This window comes from Tiliqua scincoides, chromosome 3 (genome assembly GCF_035046505.1).
Source record: "Tiliqua scincoides isolate rTilSci1 chromosome 3, rTilSci1.hap2, whole genome shotgun sequence".
NCBI lineage: Eukaryota > Metazoa > Chordata > Lepidosauria > Squamata > Scincidae > Tiliqua > Tiliqua scincoides.
Genome location: NC_089823.1, coordinates 216,592,754 through 216,616,076, shown reverse-complemented (window position 1 = coordinate 216,616,076; position 23,323 = coordinate 216,592,754). Strand labels below are relative to the sequence as shown.

Below are 23,323 nucleotides of genomic sequence, written 5' to 3'. Positions count from 1 at the left end.
TGTTGTCCAAATGCAGAAATGTAGAGAGAAGATGCTCTGTTACTACAGAGAAAGGCATGGGAGAGTGTTTGAAAAACTGAGCACTTTCTAAAAGCGAGCCCTCATTTATGCACCATGATTACATTGTGATCAATTTGCAAATTCCCAGGAGACTCTCGAATTGAAGGAATTTGAGGAATTTGAGAAATTAGATTTGAGGAACCAGAGAGAATATGTGTCACTGAGCCTCTGTTACCAAAACCTTAATGTTTGTCGTCACACACTGTATAATTTTGTGATACATTTTGTCTGTCCCCTCTGTTTTGTCATCCTTGTAGTCTGATTGTATTCCTGGTCAGAGGGACCACTGGTGATTTAATAAGCCATTCCGAGTTTGGTGTGGTGATTTTAAAATTGGTTACATAAGTTCCTGTTCAAAACTGTGAAACTTAGTTGTATTCAAATTCTTTTATTATGCAGCTCATAATTTTACATCTCAACAAAACAAAAACCCCAGACCTACCATTCTTATGTAAGGAAGGAGGGCAGAAGGGCAAGATAGGTGGAGTGTCCAGCAGTTAACAACATCTCTTTCTCTCTCACTCCCCAGTTTTTTTCTTATTGATCAGAATAAAATTTACTGGGAAAAACTATAGCTTTCTTTGCCAATGCTAGGAAACCTGGGCAGAAGGGTATTGCACTGGGGAAGCTCCCTCCACAGGTCCCTAGGAGGACCCGTAAACCTGAGGCATTGAAGACAAACATTAGTGGGACGTGCAGTTCTTGAGAGTGTGGCAACTTGCTTCTTTAACCCCATTGACCTCAGACTAGGTAAGTTGTTCATTGTAGAACTGAAGAAACAAAGCAATCAAAATATCAAAGGAAGGACCTTATCAAATAGCAAATCAAACAAAAAGACAGGTAGATCAAGGAAGAGTGTGGTTTACTATCAGATTTCACAGCTATTAAAAGGCAGCAAATTAAATAAGTTTCCCTGATGACAAGACCCCAACCCTTCCAAAAGGGACACTTGGCTCAAAAGTGTAGACAAACCCAGCTTATGTGCAAAGGATCTTTCTTAAGACACTTGTTTTGGGGGAGAAGAGAGAAATTCTGACTTTAAGAGAACCCTCAGCAGTCAGGGCTGGGGTAGATGGGGGTGATGGTAGTCTGGTAGTGTAAATCTGTCAGTACACCTCTGTAGTGTTCTTTCCCCTTCTCTGTGTGGAGAAGTTTCCCTGATGTGGTTCCTTGAACATGGTTTGCTCATATTGTGCCAGGGTCTGCTCAAGACATCCAGGATGCTGTGAGAAGGGTGGGTGTGCTACTCTTCATTAAAAGAGCAGTTGTTCCCCAGGGATGGACTGTTAAGCATACCAAGCATATTTGTCTGCCCAATTATAACAGGGCCTTATGATACAGGAACAGTGTAAAGTCCTTTACAACCGTCACAAAAGGTGTCACGCCATAAGGAGTGGCTGGACAGCCACTGCAAGCGGCAACAGTGGTAGCCTCCTAGTGTTCACTGGACATCCCCTGGCACTGTTAAGTCAGTGTGGGCGCAATCCTAACTTGCGCTGGAAACAGGAAGGCCAGCAGGCAATGCTGTATCCAGCGCAAATTTGAGGCTGTCTGAGGCTTGGCCAGAGGCAAGGGGAAACTTTGCTCCTTACCCCAGGGAGAGCCACAGGAGCCCCAATTACTGTACTCGGATCTTTGCCACCTGATGAGGTGGTGTAAATCCGAGCAGCCTGGGAGTACCCCAGGCCACCCGAGAATGGGGCAAGGATCCAGTATAACTTCCGGATCCTGGCCCCGACTCCCGCTCCCCTTCCACCAGCCCATGGTCCTACCCCCTGCCCGCCCTCCCCCTCACCAAAATGCGTCCCTTCCACCTCCTCCCCGCCCTCCACATGCCCCCCAAAGACGTCCGTGCTGGCCAAGCTCAGCTGACGCAACTCACCTTTCCCTGGGGCCTGCGTCAGTGCGGTGAGGCCACACACCTCTGCTCATCTGTGTATCTCCTCTTATGTTGGCGCAAAAGTGCTTTACGGCACTTTCATGATGATGATGGGCCGGCATAAGGGACTTGCGTTGGCCCATCTGCCACTCAGGATTGTGCCCTGTGTGGGTCAAGAAGGTGGCAGTAAGTGGGCATAAAAAGGTACAGAGAGGGCGAGGAATGAGGAGGAGACCAGGGAGGAATGGGGGCAGTATTGGCGAAAGTGGAGCTGACAGTATCCAATCCCACTTCCAGGCCTCGATCCACCTTCTCGGGTCCACTGAGACATGCACCAGCAAAAATCACATGACCGAATAAACCTATCCAGGTGCCATAGTCATACTTCTGGGTAGTGGAACAAGTGTTACCTTAACCAGAGGAGATCTACAGGTCTTCACCCACATTGGATGCAACATGTACTCCGGTGGTGCAACTGCATGTGTGTGTGTAGAATCATAGGATTCTGCTTTGTGAGTGACCTTATAAAAACAAGAGTTGATGGATGGCATTGGTTCTTCAAACTGGATAGTTTACATCCACCTAGAATCTCAGTCTGCCCCTTGACCTGGTCAGGTGGGCTGTTGGTTGCCCAATTCTCTGTTGCATGCAAATTCCAGCAGCAGGGCTGACCATTATTATTCTGGGAGAACCTACACATGAAAAAAGGTAATCCTCAAAATGACTTCTGTCATGTTGCTTCCCCGCAATGCTGCTGAATTCAAAGAGTCTCAGGATCTCGTGATCCTCAGGATTCACATCTACTGTATCAGGATGTCTCAGCAGGTTTTTAGGAGCCTGCAACATCAAAGAAGCCTGGGGGGGAGGGGTTGAAAAGGTCCAATAATAAACAAATCATAGCATATTTTGTTGGATGGACAGCTGCCAAAACATCTACAAAGCCTGATCAAAGTAAGGATAATGTTGCGTAATGGTGGCTATTCTTCCATAAAATCTCAATGGCTTGAGACTGCCTACCTTTACATATAGCAGATCATGTAAGATAAGATACTATCAAGCTGTGTGGCCTAGACTAATTAAATGAGAAAAAAATGAATGAAATTTAATGGACTATAAAACACTGAAATACATCTCCACCTACACTCATTTCAAAGTTCCCTTCCTTTGGGCCTCCAAGTACATAAATCGTTGATTCAACCTGCATTTGCCTAAGTATCCTGCTGCAAGGGAAACCTGCTTTACTGTTCTGCTGAAAATGAACTGGAGATACGCTTGAGTACTTTTCGCTACCTGTGCAACTGTAGTCATCATCTTAGCCTGTGTGATCCACCGTAGAGGAGTAAAGCCTATGGTTTGTGAGAAAGAGCAACAGAAGGTATCCTCTAAGGAGACAGACAATGATGCCCACAGTCTGGTATTTGATGACTTAAGTCCTGCAGAGATGATACAAGTGAAGAGCTACTTGCAACAGAACCTGGGAATGCCATTAGTAGACCCTTCTCAAGCCAAGGTATCTGACAACAGCATTCATTCCATTGTTCTTCAGTTGCCCCCCAAAGCAGAGGTACTGAAGTTCCTGGACCATCAAGGTGCCAGACCCACACGACAAGCTCTGGCTGTGGTCTATTTTGGAAACCAGAAAGCCCCTAATATCACAGAGTATGTAGTGGGTCCTCTTCCAGAACCAGCGTATCACCACGATGTCACAGTGCAAAAGTATGGAGGGATGCTGCCTTATACCCGAAGGATTCAATTGAGAACTATGATGGAAGCAGTGAATACTTTTCTGAGGAATAAGGAATACCCCAAGGCTCCAAACTTTATGAACAAGCTTATTGATTACAATAGAACCAAACAGTTTCCTACAGGAATGCCACCAGGGCTAAAATCAGGAGAGCGCAAAATAAGGCTGTCTCATTTCCAGAATGTCCCTGGCTACACCTTGCACCCAATTGGGTTGGAAGTGCAGGTGGATGTCAGTAGTCTGGATACTTCTCAGTGGAAGGTACTCAGAGTGTTCTATAATGGACAATACTTTGAGAACATGGAAGATCTTGAGAGTCAGTTCAATCAAGAACATGTCAAAGTGGTCAAGTTAAAAAGGCTCCTTCTGATGGGGGATACTCATAACTGAAGCAGCGTGTTCCTCACATGGGACCTGGTCCATTGCACTATGAACCTCGTGGACCACACTACCACATCAGGAATAACCAAGTTGACTTCATGTCCTGGAGTTTTGCCTTTGGGATGGATGCATATGGTGGGCCCCGTGTCTTTGACATCAGGTTTAAGGGGGAGAGGATCGTCTATGAGTTAAGCTTGTAAGAAGCAAGTTCCACCTACGGATCCAACAGTCCGGCATTGATGCAGACCAGGTACATGGATTCCAGCCATGGTCTTGGAAATTATGCCTCCACACTGATTCAGAGTGTTGATTGTCCTTATCTAGCTACCTATTTGGACAGACACTATTTCTTTGCGTCTGCATTACCTGTCACCCACAAAAATTGCATCTGCATTTTTGAGCAGAATTCGGAGATGCCTTTGCGATGCCATTTTGACCGGGCACAGAATCCCTTTTATGGGGAGTTGGTCGATTCCGTTCTGGTTTTCAGAGTCATTTCTTCAAGTGAAAATTACGATTATGTCTGGGATTTTATGTTTCACCAAAATGGAGCTGTTGGTGTCAGGGTCTCTGCCAGTGGGTACATTCAGTCTTCGTTTTACTTTGGTGATGCCTCAGAATTTGGCAACAGGGTTGAAGAGTGGACACTGGGAGCGATACACACTCACAATATTAATTTCAAAAGGGCTATGGACGTTGGTGGTAAGTGCTTGTGTATGTTTTGACTTTTAGTAAATGAAATCAATTCTTGTTTAGTGAGTTATTTGTGGACAACTAACAATTCCGCTTTGGAGAGTTTCTGGCACTGGTGTTCCCAGAGAAGGGGGAAATTGCTAGTTTTTTCAGTTGGCTCAATCGCTGTGTAAAGCAGCCCTCCCCCTCCCCTTCAAAAGTAAAGAGAAACCATCTCCTCCACATAGCCATGAATGGCTCTGAAACTGAGGGGGAGGGTTCAGGTACCTGAAAAACAGCATTTTACCCCGCGTGGGAACACCACTAGTTTCTGGGTACTATTTTTAGGCCCCAGAACAGGCAGGGGATGACTAGGTCTAATTGGCTATAGGTCCATCTAGCACGGCATTCTGTTAGCTAGAATGTCCCATTCTCTGGTTTCATACGTAGAAGAAAAAGGTGTACATCTTTTTTTACCGTGGCTGCTCTGAAAGAAGAATTGTAGGTATACTGGCACTGTTGGAAGAGGTAGTGCATAGTCATTATGATCAGGAGTCATTGATAGACCTGTCCTCCATGAATTTGTTCAATTTTCTTCTAAAACAATCAAAACCAGTGGCTGTGATAATGAACTCCAGAGAGAAATTGTATACTATTGCTAAGCAAAGAAATACTGTACCTTCTTTTGTCCATTTTGTTCACGGGGTAGTTGGTAAATTTAAAATGAGAAAAAGGGATTCTTTGCACAGTAGTATTTCTGTATTCTAGATATAGCACTGTTTCTTCTCTAGAACTATAGCCTAAATATATGACCTCCTTGCTACAGTATTCATGACTGCCGTACTAGAGGCCTAAACCTCAGAAATCATGCGTTGCAGGGTTGCAGCGTACTTTATGGCTGTCACAAAAGGCAATTCGCCATAGAGCTCATCCGGGCTGCCACCACATACCAGTGGAACCATAAAAAACTGGTTGGGGAGGCCAATAATGTGCAGTGGCAGGGATGAACCGGACAGAGACTGGGGGCAAGGGTGCGGGTGTGTCAAGGCCAGGTGCACTTGGACTTGCACCAGGAAAATTACTGGTGTAGGTCTGAATACACCCATTAGGGCAGTGGAGCTTTACCCTGGGCAAGGGATCATATATTCCCTTATCTGAACGAGACCTCCATGATACCTCCCCCCTTGCCAGAAGCAGCACAGGCTTTGGTGTTGCAGTTGCATCAGTGGGGGTTGTTTAGATAGGATTGGGCTGCCCATTTTCTTCATTACCACACCACAATAATTGAAGAAATAAATGTATGCAGCACTTTGCACAAAATAAAAAGACTGATCTCATCCCAAAGGCTTACAATCTGGGCACTGACACAAAAGAGACAAAGTGTGGAACTGGCTGGAGGCAAGGGCAAACAGGGAAGTGGGGATCAGGGGAAGAAAAACTTCATCTGTTCTACAAGCTTCAACTCAGTTCCACTGTGGGAAACAGACCAAGAAGTGACGTTTGAGGCTACATGGAAAAGGTGCGTTTCTGGAAAGGGTGAAGGTTCCAAGCAAGGAAGCCACCCACGAGTATTTGGGAGGCAGTTCCAAATGTAGGTGGCAGCAAAGGAGAGAGGATGGTAACAAGCAGGAAAGCTTTGAATGGTTAAGGTTGGTGAAGCTGAAGGAAGGGCACAGGCATGAATGTGGTCAAGTGAAGGGTACAGGAGAAGCAGGGGAAGGACTAGGCAGGTTTTGACAGTAAGGACAAGGAGTGGTGCTCAATCCAGGAGCAGACAGGAAGGCAGGGAAAGGATTTTTTTTTTTTACATTTTTTTATACCACCCTTCCTCCAAAGAGCTCAGGGCGGTTTACATAGCTGCTCCTCCCCTCTTTCTTGTCCTCACAACAACCCTGTGAGGTAGGTGAGGCTGAGAGAAAGTGACTGGCCCAAGGTCACCCAGGAAGCTTTGTGGCTGAGGGGGGGTTTGAACCTGGATCATCCAGGTCTAAGTCCACCTCCCAAACCACTACACCACCCTGGCTTCTCTGGATTCGAAGAAGGACATGAAGTAGTCTGTGCAACAAGTGAGATCAATCACCTCAGCAGCAGAGTGCTGGGTGGAGGTGAGGGGCTAGGAAAGAAACATGAAGAGGAGCAAGGAAGAGACTGCAGAGAGATGAACAGAGCACGAACAAGAGTTTTCGCCTGCGGCACAGAAGGTAAGAGGGGCAGCCCAATCCTATGCTCCGCAGAGAGATGCAATGGCATTGAAAGAGCCTCCACTGCATCCTTCGTAGGAAAGGAGGCTGCTGGCAGGCACCCCATGGTAAGGGAACATTCACTCCCTCCGCCCCCCAGGTAAGCCCCAGTATCTGCAATGGGGCTACTTGGTCCTGTGTCAGCAAAATATCTTGCATAATTCCGAGCAGAACCATGTTGGGAAATCAGGCTCAGGAAAAGAGGTAAGATACTGAGGAGAGCTCTGCTGCAGTTTTTTGCCCCCTCCTAAGACTGATCCACCTCCCTGCCCACCCTCCTACTACTGTCCCCATTCTGCCTTCCCTGTCCCGACAGCCAGCCCACAGAGACCATACCTTCTTCAGTGGCCACAGGGCTTCAACCGGTGCCGGCATGCCAGGGTAGGCCTTTCCGCCATCACCACGATTGTCTGCACTGCCACAATGTGACTTATGGCATATTCTTGAGAACTTGCATGCTCATCATGCTGGCACAAGGACAGATAGGACGAATTCATGCCAGAGCATCAGCTGTAGAGTGCTGAGTTGGTGACTGTGGGCTTTCTGCCCCTTTCTGCCCCAGCGCAGGGCCCAGTTCGGTCAAATTGGCTGAATCACCCTAAGGCTGGCCCAGCAAGCAGCAAAATAAAACAAGTTTCCATGATGTGATTAACTGGACATGGTTTGTTTGTGTTGTGCCAGAGCCTGGTCCAGACACCCAGGATGCTGTGAGACGGGTAGGTGTGCTCACTTTCACTAAAACATCAACAGTTCCCCAGGGATGGACTACTAAAAATACTAAGCATGCTTGTTGGCTCCATTGGGACAGGGCTTTACAGTGCAGGAACTAGCGTTTCAGCAGTGTAAGGTCTTTTCTAGCTGTCACAAAAGATGACACATCTTTTAGAGCAGATGGGCCCCTGCTGCAAGCAGCAAGTGGCGGCCTCCCAGGGTCCCCTGGACATTACCTGGCACTGGTAAGTCAGTATGGGAGTTGAGAGGATGATGGTAAGCAGGAAGAAAGGGGTGGGGAGGGCAAGGAACATGGATGGAACTGGGGCGGGATGGGGGGCTGTATCAGTGATTGTGCTGCTGACCCATCCCACTTCCAGGCCTCAATTTGCTAGACTTGTACCAGTAAAATCACAGGGCAAAGTAAATGGTTCAGATGCCGTAAGCATACTTCTGGGTAACAGAACAAGTGTCACCTTAACTGGAATAAGTGTCACCTTAACCACGACTCCCATTCCTACAGGATTTATTTATTTATTTATTTATTTATTTATTTATTTATTTATTTATTTATTTATTGGATTTGTATTCGGCCTTTCTCCCGAAGGGCACCAAAGATGCAGCATGCGCTCCGGTGGTACAAGCTCTTAGTGTTCTGTCCATTGATACTATTGATTTCCATTCCTTTTCAATTTACAGATCCGAGGAGACCCATCTGAGCCAGGTGTGCTGGACAAAGGGTAAGGGAACCGATTTTCCCTTACCCCTGAGGAGACCTCCAGCAGCTTCCTTGGCCCCATAGGGTATAGTGGCAGCCAAATTGGTGCTGCTGTACCACTGGGCACTGGGGAAGGATAGGATTGAGCTGCCCATCTGTAGCCACCTTGCAAGCATCCTGGCTAGGGGCAGAATGCCCAGAATGCTATTTGATGCCACCTGACCAGGATGCTTGTAAGGTGACTACAGACTTGTTGTGCTATGTGTTACAGAAGGGAACCTGTTATGGTGACTGGTGTTTCCTTTGTGCCGTGTAGTTACACCTTCAGTTCATGGTATATTTTGTTTTCTCAGAGTATGTTCATATCTGTTAATAAGTACCTGTGCAACTTCCGTGGTCTGCTATTGTGTTCTAGTTTTATAAAACCCTTTAGTGCCTTGGTGGTTTATCTGTGACTTTGCTAAAGTGTCTGGCTCCTGGCATCACAGAAAAGTTTGTGCCCCCCCAATAATGAATACCCCCCCATATGATGAAATCAAATTTAAAATAATGTAATTAAAATCAAATTTAAGAAAATTTTAAAAATCACAATGTGTTTGAGTTTCTCTGATAAGACATCTTATGTCTCTATATTATCATAAAATGCTTGCTGGGCAACTCTTTTGAGTTTCATTTGAAAGAAAAGCAGCGTAATTAAAATAAATAAAAATAGTATCCTGGAAAAAAAGGCATATTGTTGCAGGTTCAGGCAAGGATAGAAGCGGACACCAGGAGGTTTCAAGGAAAACAAGCTTTTATTCTTTCAGCCAGCTGCTGGTCACAGAGGAATAGCTTCCAAAGTCTGTGACACCGATTCTCTCGGTATGAGATGATATACAAACAAACTTCCATTGTAAAGCATTGGCTGGACTTCTGATTGGCAAACAGCATATCACGTGAGACTTTTGTCTCTGCCTACACATCCCACTACTTAAATTCCGCGCTGCATGCTCTACCATATAGGGCACTTTTAAAATGTGAAATCTTTCTAGCTGCAAAAAGTCTCATCTCCCTCTCCCTGCATTGGCTAATAGCACTTGCAAGTCTCTTTTCTCTTCTAACCACCTGTCTGCTGCGGTTAGCTAGCAGTTTCCTGTTTTCCTTTTAATTGCAAAAGTTCTACAAAACAACTTCTTGCGGTCAAAGCTTGGTTAGCAACACCCTTTCCCCTGTAGACACAAAAGGCATTCAAGGGCCATCTTCTAAAATATCTTGCTGACCCAAGCAGCTAAGCATAGGGCCTACTTTGGCCAAAGCACCCTGCTTATGCTCACAGCTAGGCCCAAACGGGGGCCTGAATGGATTCAAATGCTCTAAATTCTGGGGGGTTTCCTCACAATATCACTGAATAAAAACATATTTCTCTGTTTCATGCCTACCCATTGAAATGGGAAAGAGAAATGTTCCACTAAACCTAAGTCAGCGTCCATGGCATTTCCAGACAGATTCCATCTAGGTGCTGATCAGATCTGGGTGGCTTTTGCAAGCTTGCCACAAGAACAGACCAGAGAGTTAGGCCTTCCTATGTATTGTATTATCACTATCATCACATTTAAACAGAAGCATGGCAGCATTCTGTCTAAGCTTCTCTTCCCCCTCCCCAGCATAAGAAGTAAGCTCAACCACGACCCAACAATCTTTTTTAGTACACGTTGATCAGAAAACCCCTTTGGAGTCACTCAGACATGATCAGAACTCAAGATTTAATCAGTTTCTAAGTGAAGATCCCAAATCCACCAGGAGGGTGGAAAAGATTTCTTGCAGGACAAACTTTTACAGAGAGAGCATTGAAAAACATCCCTTCTCCATCAAGAGGAGCCAGCCAGAAAACCCAGCCCCACACTCACCAATTTGTAGCAACAGTCTGCCCAAATCCCAGCAGCCTTGTTGTCCCTTTAACAGGCTTAAGGCCCTCCTTCAGCCAACTCCAATATGATTCCCTTCCCCTTCCCTGTATACACCCTGCAACGCCTGTAAGCCAATCAGTGCTGCCTCTTGGCTATGGGCATGACGACATCTAGCTACGGCGGGTGGTGGCACTCCTGTACCTCCTGTTATTGTTTCATTCCCTAGCCATCCTGGCACCTATCTGGAAGCTGGAAGGGTGGCCAAGGCAGGTTCCTTGCTAAGAAAATAAGATGCCAATTGCCAGCAGCACCACTGCTGTAATGTGGCAATGCCTCTGGAGGCGCCTGGAAGATCGTGGTACAGAGTGCCAGTGGTGTGTGCCCTTGGCAGCGAGTCTCCTCGGGGTAAGGGAGCAAATGCGAAGCCAATGGGTCACTTCAGACCTGTGCTGGGCTGGGAGGGAGGCCCCCCCTCTCAGGCCCAATCCTCCCTTTCCTTCGTTCCATTCCGTCCACTCCCCACTTCCCCCTCCCATCCCAAGAAGTTTTACCACTGGCCAGTGCTGGAGAAGTGCCAGCCGGCTGTCCATATGGCATGGCACTGAGGCCCTTCCTCTGCAGGTGCAGCGGACGTGCCTTATGGCACATTTGCAACACCCAGTGCTGCTGCTGGAGCTCAGCACCAGTGCTTAGGCTGTTTAGGATTAGGCCTTTAGTGGTCTGGATGTTTAGTGCCTTTGAGGACTAAACATTTCAGTCTATATTTTTATCTGGGCTCTTTGGTTGGCAACCATCAGTCTCGAAAGACTATGGTATAAGCCTACAGCACCTGGTATTCCCAGGCGGTCTCCCATCCAAGCACTAACCAGGCCTGACCTTGCCTAGCTTCCGAGATCAGATGAGATTGGGCATGTGCAGGGTAACAGTTGCTGCAAATGGTGTTCTCAAATACATAGAACTTATCTATGATATTTATACCCTTATATTTAAGGTGCTCAGGGTGTTGAATATAATTCTTCATCTTCCTTTTTTTATCTTCAGCCCTGTGATGTAGTAACTGGCCTGGGATCACCCGGGAAAGTATAGCAATGTAAAGGAGGGATTATCTGAAAGCTCACTCATTTCGAAATCCAACCCCACCCCTCTTGTATACAGTGCTTATAGGTAGAAAAATGTATGATTTTTTTTAACCTGAATGCAAATAAGTATTCAGAGCAGCAGAACAGAAGTAAAGTTCATTTTTGTTTTATTCAGGATCTGCATAGTTCTCCTTACAATTTTCAGGGGTCCAGCTCATTCTCTTGAGCTGGTCAGATCTCTTTATAGGGTCACACAAACAAGCTACATAAAGAGGTTACATTTGGATATAGGTAAGTAAGTCTCAAACTGCATCCCACAGACCAGCGATTCTCAAAATTGGGTCTGTGACACAATTTTTGGTGGTTCGTGCTGTAGATGGGGCAGATTAGGCTAGCTGCATCAAAGGTTAAAGAAGCTGATACATGGAGGCTGGGGAGTTTGACTTCCCAATCACCATTATAGCCACACCCATTGGCATTTATAAATCAGGCAGAAGCCTCTAGGGCTTGAGAACACTTCTACAGACAAACATATTTCAGTAACAAACATAATCCAAGAACTCCTCTGTCTGCCAAGTTATAGCTTGATCCTTCCAGTTAGCAAATCATTTAGTCATTTCATGTTCTACAACTTTCTTGGCTAGCTGTTTTGCCCATTTATGAGATCCAAAGTATATTTAAGTGTTCTAGTGTTCCAACTAAAACTGAATATGGCGTGCAGTAGCCAGTGTAGTGTTACCTATGTATCATGAACATATGCAACCATTGTATCTTCTGCATACAATTTAATTTGTACTTACCAATTATATTCCAGAAATGTGTGTATAAGCATTATTCATCAGATTGATATCATACCTGCAGTGGCATAGCCAGAGTGGGTGCAGAGCACTAAGTTTTGCAGGCAGCCTCATCGCAACATGCAAGTGTTCCCTCCCCCTCCCCTTTGGAGCCATTTTGGGTGGTGGGAGCAAAACGGAGGTAAACACCATACAAGGAGGCACCCCATACACCATTCCGTTATTTCAAGACACATTTTGTTTACATGTTTATGAGAATGCCTGCCATTGTGTTGGAGAACTGCACACACAAATGGATACCCTCAGAACCAATATTCAGGGATTTTTAAAATTATGGTTTAAAAAAATTACCGGCACATTATTTATTGTTATAGTTTATTATTACATTATTTATTGCATTTATGAGGTGGTCCATGGGGCTGACACCATGTATTACCACACCACGTGACCCACAAAACATGTGAGTTGACTGAGCAAACAATGCCAAATTTCCTCTTCAAACTTGGGTGTGAAGGCAGGCGCATATTATGTGCATATATATTGGACATATTACCTGCCTTTACATACAGTTGATAATCTAAAAGTATTGTAGATATTATCAAGCTGTGACTAATTAAATGAGAGAAAAAAGATGAATAAATGACATAAATCCATCAAGGGTGTGCATGTACTCTCTGCTCTCTATGCATATAACCTGTTCAGAACTATATTTGTGATTCTAATTGCTAAAGGCAAGAGGATTATACAGTATTGAAATTTACGTAACAGAGCTCCACCTACGCTCATTGTAATAATTCCCCTCCTCTGGAACGCCAAGTACACAAATGGTTGGTTCAACCTGCATTCGACCAATTGTTCCTCAAAGCACGAGGAACCTGCTTTACTATTCTGCTGAAAATGAACTGGAGATTGGCTTGTGTACTCCTGGCTTTGTGCACAACCATAGTCTTCATCCTAGTCTGGGCATTCAAAAGTGGAGGCAAGCCAATGGTCTGTGAGAAACAGCACCTGGAGGTGTCCTCAAAGGAGACAGACAATGATGCCGACAGCCTGGTATTTGATGACTTAAGCCCTGGAGAGATGATACAAGTGAAGAGCTACTTGCAACAGAACCTTGGAGTGCCATTAGTTGACTCTACTGCAGCTGAACCATCTGACAACTGCATTTATTCCATCGTCCTACAGTTGCCCCCCAAAACAGAGGTACTGAAGTTCCTGGACCATCAAGGTGCCAGACCCACACGACAAGCTCTGGCTGTTGTCTATTTTGGAAACCAGAAAGACCCAAATGTAACGGAGTATGTGGTAGGTCCTCTTCCAGAGCCAGCATATCACCAAGATGTCACAGTGCAGAAGTATGGAGGGAAGTTGCCATATTACAGAAGGGTTCAATTGAGAAAGGAGATGGATGATGTGAATAAGTTCCTGAAGAATGAGGAATTCACCAAGGCTCCAAACTTTATGAATCAGATTAGTGATTACAATGGAACCACGGTGGTACCTAGGGGATATCCACCAGGGCTAAAATCAGGAGAGCGCAAACTATGGCTGTCTCATTTCCAGAATGTCCCTGGCTACATCTTGCACCCAATTGGCTTGGAGGTGCAGGTGGATGTCAGTAGTCTGGATCCTTCTCAGTGGAAGGTAAGCAAAGCATTCTATAATGGACGATACTTTGAGAACATGGAAGATCTTGAGAGTCAGTTCAATCAGGGCCATGTTAAAGTGGTCAAAGTTGAAAAGGCTCCTTCTGATGGGGGATACTCATCACTGAAGCAGCGGGTTCCACACACAGGACCAGGTCCATTGCACTATGAACCCCGTGGACCACGCTACCGCATAACGAACAACCATGTTGTTTTTATGTCCTGGAGTTTTGCCTTTGGGATGGATGCATACGGTGGGCCCCGTGTCTTTGACATCAGGTTTAAGGGGGAGAGAATAGTCTATGAGTTAAGCTTGCAAGAAGGAAGTTCCACCTATGGTTCCAACAGTCCAGCACTGATGCTGACCAGGTACATGGATTTAAGCTATGGTCTTGGATATCATGCCTTCACGCTCATTCAGGGCATTGACTGTCCTTACCTAGCTACCTATTTGGACAGACATTATTTCTTTGATTCTGCATTGCCTCTCACCCGCAAAAATTCCATCTGCATTTTTGAGCAGAATTCCGAGATGCCTTTGCGACGCCATTTTGACCGGGCACAGAATCCCTTTTATGGAGGGTTGGTTGATTCTGTTCTGGTTTTCAGATCCATTTCTTCCACTGATAATTATGATTATGTGTGGGATTTCATGTTTCACCAAAACGGAGCTGTTGGTGTCAGGGTCTATGCCAGTGGGTACATTCAAACAGCATTTTTCTTTGATGATGCCTCAAAATTTGGCAACATGGTTCAAGACTGGACGCTGGGAGCAATACACACTCATGATATCAACTTCAAAGTGGATATGGATATTGATGGTAAGTGCCTGTTTATTCTATGACTTTCAGAAAATAAATTAACTTCTATTCTTATTTAGTGACTTGCTTGTTGACAACCTGTAAATCCACTGTGAAGAGTCTCTGGGTGCTATTTTCAAGCTCCAAATCAGACAGGGCATCACTAGTCCATCAATTACAAGAAGAGTCCTTCAGTTCAGGCTATAAGCTCATCTAGCCTTGCATTCCATTCACCACATTGGCCCATTCTCTGTTTCTGTGAAGCCTACATGTAGGAGAGAAAGAGCCCAATCCTATCCAATTTTCCAGTGCTGATGCAGTTGTGCCAGTGGGGCATGTGCTGCATCCTGTGGTGGGGGGCAGTCTCTAGGGCCTTCTCACGGTATGGGAACATGTGTTCCCTTATCACGGGGCTGCATTGTAGCTACACTGGAGTTGGAAAGTTGGATAGGATTGGGCCCAAAGGCATGTATCTTTTTTCCATGGCTGCCCTGAAAATGATATTGCAGGTATACTGCACCCACTATACACAGAGGTAGTCTAAAGTCATTATGACCAGGAGCCATTGATAGATGTGTCCTTCATGAATTTATTCTTCTTCTCAAACCATCAAAACCAGTGGCCATCACTCCACCTTGTGGCAATTAATTCCACAGGGTAATTATGTGCTAATTATTGCCTCTGTCCATCCCATTCATGGAGTAGTTTCTAAATTTAAAGTGAGAGAAAGAGATTCCTTGCACATTGGTTTTTTTGTGCTCTAAAAATAAATCTCTTTTCTCTTTCAAGTGGCCACTATCGCATTGCTGTGCATGCCTTCAATAGCCACGTCCACTGTTGCAACATGCTCTGCCCAGCAGTCCAGTGCTGCATAAGATTGGGCTGTGTGCAGTGATGGGATTCAAATAAATTAATAACAGGTTCTATGTCCTAATGACCGTTTTAAGTATACCAAAAGATATACCGAAAGGTAGTTCAATAATTCATGCATTAAATACTCAAATAAGAACAATAAAAGAGGTACACAAAACTAGGTTATGTTTTAATAAAGAGTTTTGAAATATTAATGAAAAAATATTAAATACCTGACAAACTGTTATTGAAGATATTTCCATATTGCTGTTTGATTGGCATCCTCACTTGCAATTTTCTTTGCTTTTATACAAGCATCATTGGCTGTGTGATTTATCTGTAACCACCCTAACCAATGGAGTAGGATTCCATTCCTTTAGCGGTAGGCCGATTAGACTGATAATCATTATGTTTGATATATTAGAAACAGTTAGGCGACTTCTCTTGTCTGAACATATAATGTTCATCTTTGAAAAACCCCTTTCCACTTCTGCTGAACTCACAGCAATTGTTCTGACAATATTTTTAGCTCTTCGAACACTTTCAGGAATTGAATAGTTCTGGGAATTTTTAAAAACGTTTTCCACAAAATCTTTTTGAGTTACGGTACTGAATCAGATATAGTGATAGGTGCAGTATAAGTGACAGATGATGATCGTAAAAGGGGGTGTGCTGTCAGCCACGCTTCTGAACATGTGCAGAAGGCAGTGCTTGCCTTGGTTTTTTTTACACTTGCAGCAAAAAGGCAAAGTAATGCCCTTCCACATTCATTTTTATTAAACAACAAACTTGCAGAGATGGAAGTTGGTAGAGAACAATATTCATGACCATTGTTCTGTTGTAACTGGTGGTATGTTATAGATGATAATCTTACTCGTCTGTGCCAGGTGAAATGTATATACAGTCCAGTTTCCCAGAACTATATATCAGTAATTTCATCAGGCACAGAAGGGTAAGGCCCAAATTCTAACCAAATTTCTGATGGGACATGTGCTGCATCCCGCAGTAGGGTGGCAGTCACAAAGGCATCCTCAAGGTAAGGGAATGTATATTTCCTCACCTTGGAGCTGCATTGCTCTTAGGTCAGTGCTGGAAAGTGGGTTAGGATGCGCCCTAAAATTTTCATCACTGGCCTGCTACCAGTTATAATTAGAGCAATAGTCATGAACATGTATATTGATATATAAGAAGAAAATCAACACCACTGGTAATTGGTTGTTTGTTAAGAGGTATGTGTCCAGAAATAGCAATAAAAAATCATAAAGTTGGCATAACATATACAGCCACTTGCCACAAGTTCCTTTGCTTCAGGTGTCTGTTTACATTATCCGGCAGGCATGGTTCTGCTTTTACTTATTATGGACTATTTCTTTGTTATTTGAGGTGTTTAAGAAATAGTATTACTAGTACTACTTCATAAGTGACAGATCCGAGCTAGGGCTGCAAGTAAAACCTGCCCTTACGGACTTAGCACTCATCGTCTCATTGTTGAGATGGAGGCCTGCAGCAGAAGTTCAAATTGGTATACCACAGCGATTTTCAACCAATATGCCATAGCACACTGGTGTGCTGTGAATGGTCTACAGGTGTGCTGTGGGAATTTGGGGGGTGATCATTTATTAGTAGGGCCAGTAGGGAATGTGAGCCCCCACGAGCAGTACGGTGTGCTTTGTCAATTAAAAAAACAAAACAAAACAACTAATGGTGTGCCTTGACAATTTTAGAGTCTCGCAGTGTGCCATGAGATGAGAAAGACTGAAAATCACTGGCACAGCATGCTGCAAAATACACATCACACACCCTCTCCACAATCTCCCACCCCATCCCATCCCATCCCACTTAAGTTACAGTCCAGGGAGTAAGACCAGCCAAGCTCTCCACCCTACTGGAGCAGTCAAGCAAAACTATACAGTGGGGTGCAGCAAACTAATTATGGGGAAGCATCCCACAAACATCTGGCATGGTTTAGGGGCCACCTGCCATGATGAAGGATTCAGAGCCCCATCCTCTGCCTGCCTACTCAGAAGTAAGTCCCACCAGAGTCAATGGGGCTTCCTCCCAGGAAAGTGCAGCCTTAGAGCCCCCATCCTCTGCCTGCCTACTCAGAAGTAGGTCCCACCAGAGTCAATGAGGCTTCCTCCCAGGAAAGTGTGGCCAGGACTGCAGCCTGGGAGAGGGCAGTGCTTTCTCTAGCCAGCCTCACATCACCAACCATGGGGTGAGTAGCCAAGCCAATTCCCTTGCTACTGCGTCCATCTCGGAGGCTTTCGTGCCTCTTCCTCCTCCTCCTGCTGCTGCTCAGACAGACCGAAGCTGCCCACCAATGCAGCCGAGTGCACCCCAGTTCCGTGCCCTGAACTACTCTCGGGACGTTCCATTCCCGTTTCGTGTGCAACGCAGCTCAGTGTCTCAGTACTTCAGGGTGGTTAGAAACACGCTCCTGAGCTTGAAGGTTCCTCTTTCAAGGAGGCAAGTGCATAGCTGAGAAAGCAGTGATTTTCTACCTTTTACACCTAACAAAGCACTAGAATTGTCAAGGCACATCAGATTTTTTGACCTAAGGGCCGAATCCTATCCAACTTTTTAAATGAATTTATTTATTTATTGACAGTGGAACTCCACGCACCCACTGAGAGCCCGATCCCCTGCCTGTCTGCCTACTCAGAAGTAAGTGCCATTCTAGTCCATGGAGCTTACTCCCAGGAAAGTGTGGCACGGATTGCAGCCTGAAAGGGGAGATGTCCGGATGCCCCCACCTCCTGCTGCTTCTGGTCTATTCATTCCCCACGGGGCAGCCAGGGGAGGGCCCAGAACAAAAGGCTCCCCTGCAGATCATGGACCCCCCCAGGTGGTCTGGGGCCAGGACAAAGCCGCTGCCTGTTTCCCGGGTGCCGAGGTGGCTGGAGGGGAAAGGGACGAGGCTGTGCAGGCAGGCTGGGCTGTGATTCGTGCTGCAGGGCTTCGACTGGCCACCAATCCGCGAGCAGCTGCTGCTCCAGCCCTCCTCTGAGCATGCTTGCAAGGACCGAGCAGGCAGCAGTCCCACAGCCCAGCCCGCCGCTCATTAGCAAACGGTTCGCAGAGCTGCTTCCTATATTAGCAAACGGTTCTACAGAACCAGTGCGAACTGGCTGAATCCCACCACTGGCTGTGTGGTGTTTGGTGAGTTTGTTTCCTATGGAGTTTTTGGATTATAAAATCCCTTGTCTATGCGGATTCCCTAAAACACACATTCCATATTGAATGTGTGAAAACAAGAGTAGGAAAGGGGATGATTACACACATCATTTTCCATGTCTGCTATTCTCTTTTGGTTTTGAGGCACTTATTACCCTGTACCCCCTCAATAAAGACACCGATTGGGTTCTGTGGTAGAAAGGGCCACTTTTTAAACTATTTAAATACAAACTATTAACAACAGCAGGGACTAACAGTCCAATCTTAAACTGTCACAGCAATGGCTGCCACTGCATCCTGTAGACGCCAGGCAGCCATGGGCTGCTCCTGACACTGCTGCTTCCTTGGGGGTAGGGGACATATGTTCCCTTTCCCTGAATAAGGTAAGGAGCCCCTCAATGGGACTGCTCAACTCCGCACTGTATATTTAGCTGGCACAGAGTAAAGTAGTCCCATGCTGGGCTGGGAGGCCCAACGTAGGACTTTGGTCTGACAGAGCCAAACTTCATTGGTCCCACCCCCTCCCACTCCCTCCCTGCTGCACTTTCCCCCCACCCTGGAATGCCTCCCCCCTACCCCAATTTACCTCTCTGCTGCCTGGCGCTTGCCCGGAGTGTCAGGCAGTGTTGCACCGGCCTCTGATCGGCACCAGCTGAGCCTTATGGCACATTTGCAACAGTTTGCATCTGTGATGGGATGGCGCGAGCCCTCTAGGATTGGATCCAAACTCACTAGGTTGTGCAGGTTCTACATGGGGGAAATGGAGCTCCCCGTCAACCTCCCCTGAAGCTAATTACAGGCAGATTGTTTTGCCTGATTGTTAGGGTGGCTGGTTAGCGTAGGCCACCTGGGCGAACCTGAAGTGCACCTTTGCCACCAGGCAGGGGGTCACCCAGTCTGCCTCACCCAGCTGGGTAACCAAGCATGAGCAAACATGGGCTCTCCCCAGCCCTTGCCATTCCACAAATTACCTGCCCCAGTCCCCCCACAACACTTGCCTAAAGTGACCAATGGGTTAACACCTATTTACTTGTCCAAACCCACCAAAAACTCCTGTCTGAGGTAGGCAAAAAACCCTCCGCCCATCTGCAAATCTCGATGATGGTAAAAAATTCCCACCTGGACCCATCGCATTCATGGACCTGCTGGCATTGCAGGGCCACTGCAGCCTCCATGAGGTTGAGCTGTTTCACATATCATATTGGCAACCTTCAGTCTCGAAAGACTATGGTATTGCGCTCTGAAAGGTGGTTCTGGCACAGCGTCTAGTGTGACTGAAAAGGCCAATCCGGGAGTGACAATCCCTTCCACACTGGAAGCAAGTGCAGTCTGTCCCTGGTCTGTCTCCCTGGCTATGGGCCTTCCTTCTTTGCCTCTTTGCCTCAGACTGTTGGCCAAGTGTCTCTTCAAACTGGGAAAGGCCATGCTGCACAGCCTGCCTCCAAGCCGGCCGCTCAGATGCCAGGGCTTCCCACTTGTTGAGGTCCACTCCTAAGGCCTTCAGATCCCTCTTGCAGATGTATTGCAGCTGTGGTCTACCTGTAGGGCGCTTTCCTTGCACGAGTTCTCCATAGAGGAGATCCTTTGGGATCCGGCCATCATCCATTCTCACGACATGACCGAGCCAACGCAGGCGTCTCTGTTTCAGCAGTGCATACATGCTAGGGATTCCAGCACGTATCCAGCACATATCCAGCACGTATCCAGCACATATCATTAAATGTGAAAAAGATGAAAAAACATAATCCATAAGTCCATCAAGAAGGTGAATGCACTGTCTGCTGTCTATGCATACATATAGCCATAAAGCAGTCTCTGCCAGTGCTACACTAGTAATGTCAGCATGAGATGGGATTGGGATTGAGGCCACACACACTGAGGCTGTGTCTGGGAGGAAGGTGACATAGGTATGTGCAGCATTCCTATCATCGGGGGCATGCAGAGGAGAAGGCTCTGAAGGCCTGATTGATAGCTATGAATGGGTGAGCAGTCACAGGGCCAGTTGGAGGCCTCCATGAGTCAGATCTGATGCTTGAGCCTTACTTCACCTATGTCAGAATGTTCTAAGCACTTAACATGCAGTGTCATCATGCAGTCTTTACAACAACCTCGTAAGGTAATTAAGAAGTATTATCTCCATATCGCGAGTGGAGAGCTAGGAGAGTGAGGACCCAATCCTATCCAAATTTCCAGCACCGGTGCAGCCGCAATATAGCTCCAAGGTAAGGGAACATATGTTCCCATACCTTGAGGAGGCCTCCATGACTGCCTCCCCACCATAGGACGCAGTGCACACTCCACTGGCACAGCTGCACCGGCACTGGAAAATTGGATAGAATTTGGCCCCGAGTGGATAAAATGAACCACCCATAAAGCTGTCAAATTTAATAATCTCTTATATCCATCTGAACTTAATTATGTTGTGTCTCTTTGAAAACTGTACTTTAAAAGCTTCTGGAGGGGTGTCAAGGAACCTGATTTGTAGCTATTCTGAAAATAAGTAAAAAAAAGCAGGTTCCTTTTTAATTCTATGGGTGGCTGAGATCATTGCAGGTAGGCTTTTATAGAGTTAAAGGGCAAGCTTGGCAGCCACGTGGCCCAACACAGGGCTCAGGATTCGGTGGAGCTGAGCTCTGTCGGTCCCTCCCTCCTCCTCTCCTGCCATGCCTACTCTCCCCTCTCCCCTCCCTCCTCCACCTCCCCCACCCCAGAACGCCTCTGCCTCCCCCACCCCCAATCACCTCTTCTCTGCCTGGTGGTTCGGGCAAGCCGCTGGGTGGCGGAATGCAGGCCCAGTACCAGAGCACCTTTGCACATTTGTGACAGTGTGCGCCGGCGGTAAGTCAGTGTGCCAGGCCCAGGATTGAACCCTATGGCAGCAATGCAGTCTCCAGGATTGTGATGGAAGGGAGGGTTTGACACTTACCTCCGCCAGTGCCATCCTCTGGGGTGTACAGGGAGCCCTGCAGCTACTTCTGCAGGGCTCCCCAAAATAACCGGAAACCATTTCCAGTTTTGTGATCGAAAACTGGAACTGGTTTCCGATAAGTATTTTTACCTTTTTGGAGACTTGGGCTCCCTACATCCCCCAGAGGCTGGTGCTGGTGGAGGTAAGTGCCAAACACCACCTTCCATTCCCTGCAGCAGAGTGATTTTGGGGATCGTGTCTCTGCCTACCTTCCTCCCAGCTCCTTAAAGGACTAGACACAGCTTCTTCCCAGGCTGGTGGGTCGTTACTCACTAGTTTGGGATCCACTGGTCTAGAAGGTATGTTTCCTACAGTGAGACTTGTGGGTGCCACAGATGGCTTCCAGCCACACTAACACCTCCGATTACTGCTTTGATAACAAACCTTCAGGTTCCCATTGAAACTGAGTTGTGAAGTTCCTGGATCATGGTGATCACTATCCCATACAGCAGGCCATAACTGTAATTTATGTTGGTAACCAATCAGAGTAAAATGCCATTATTTATATCAGAAGCTTTCAACAGGTGTCCCCAGCACACTGGTGTGCTGCGTGTGGACCTCAGATGTGCTGCGGGAGTTTGGAGCACAGCGGCTTAGAACCGCTAAAGAAACTTTAGCCATGCTCCCTGGGCATTGCTTTTGCAGATGTTTTGCAGTGCTCCACCAGGTGGCTTACCTCGATTCTGTCCTATACTGTATTGGGTGTTCATTGAAGTTGAAGTGGCAATTCACATAAGATGGAATTTTAAAAAATTTAATTCATTCTCCCTGCAACACAAGGAAAGGAGAGTGGTGTAGATATGTCTCCCTGCTAGTTGTGAGCATTCTCTTTTCTGGCTATTGAGAGAGAAGTGGAAGGATGGAGAGCAAGAAAATGCATGCTCCACTCTTCCATGCCTGGATCGTACAGAGCAGGCAGGTGGGCCTGTCCCTCCACAGGCTCCTCCTTGCACAGCCGCATGCACCTCCCAGTGCCACTGCAGCCTTCCTGAACTGGACACTAGGTTTTTCCTATCCTCACTGAGACCCTAGAAAAGAGCTCCTGTGGAGTGTGGATGGACACCAGCAGTCTGCTTGAGCTTAAGAAATAAGAACAGCCCCACGGGTTCAGGCCATAGGCCCATCTAGTCCAGCTTCCTGTATCTCACAGCGGCCCACCAAATGCCCCAGGGAGCACACCAGATAACAAGAGACCTCACTCTGGTGCCCTCCCTTGCATCTGGCATTCTGACATAGCCCATTTCTAAAATCAGGAGGTTGCACATGCACATCATGGCTTGTAACCCGTAATGGATTTTTCCTCCAGAAACTTGTCCAATCCCCTTTTAAAGGCGTCCAGGCCAGATGCCATCACCACATCCTGTGGCAAGGAGTTCCATATACCAACCACACGCTGAGTAAAGAAATACTTTCTTTTGTCTGTCCTAACTCTCCCAACACTCAATTTTAGTGGATGTCCCCTGGTTCTGGTGTTATGTGAGAGTGTAAAGAGCATCTCTCTATCCACTCTGTCCATCCCCTGCATAATGAGCTTACGCATACTGCAACCAGAACTGCAAGTGGCAGTTCTAGTCATTAGTAGTAATTATGAAGTAACTGATTAACAGCGCAATTCTGAGCTTCCCGGAGCTGCGGGACCCAGCGGCTCCACAAAGGGCTCCCACCAGATCCAGAGTCTCCCGCGCTACCTCAGGAGACTCCTCAGGAGAAGGG

The 23,323-nt window shown here is 46.5% G+C and overlaps 1 protein-coding gene and 1 pseudogene across 1 annotated transcript; both read left to right on the top strand.

Moving 5' to 3' along the window:
- Positions 1-3,287: 3,287 nt before the first annotated feature.
- Positions 3,288-4,789, top strand: LOC136645296 (primary amine oxidase, lung isozyme pseudogene; annotated as a pseudogene).
- Positions 4,790-13,154: 8,365 nt separating this feature from the next.
- On the top strand, positions 13,155-15,488 carry LOC136645294 (primary amine oxidase, lung isozyme-like). Its single transcript, XM_066621530.1, has 2 exons — positions 13,155-14,634; positions 15,403-15,488. Exons 1-2 carry the CDS (start codon positions 13,155-13,157, stop codon positions 15,486-15,488), a joined length of 1,566 nt encoding a protein of 521 aa, XP_066477627.1.
- Positions 15,489-23,323: the final 7,835 nt, after the last annotated feature.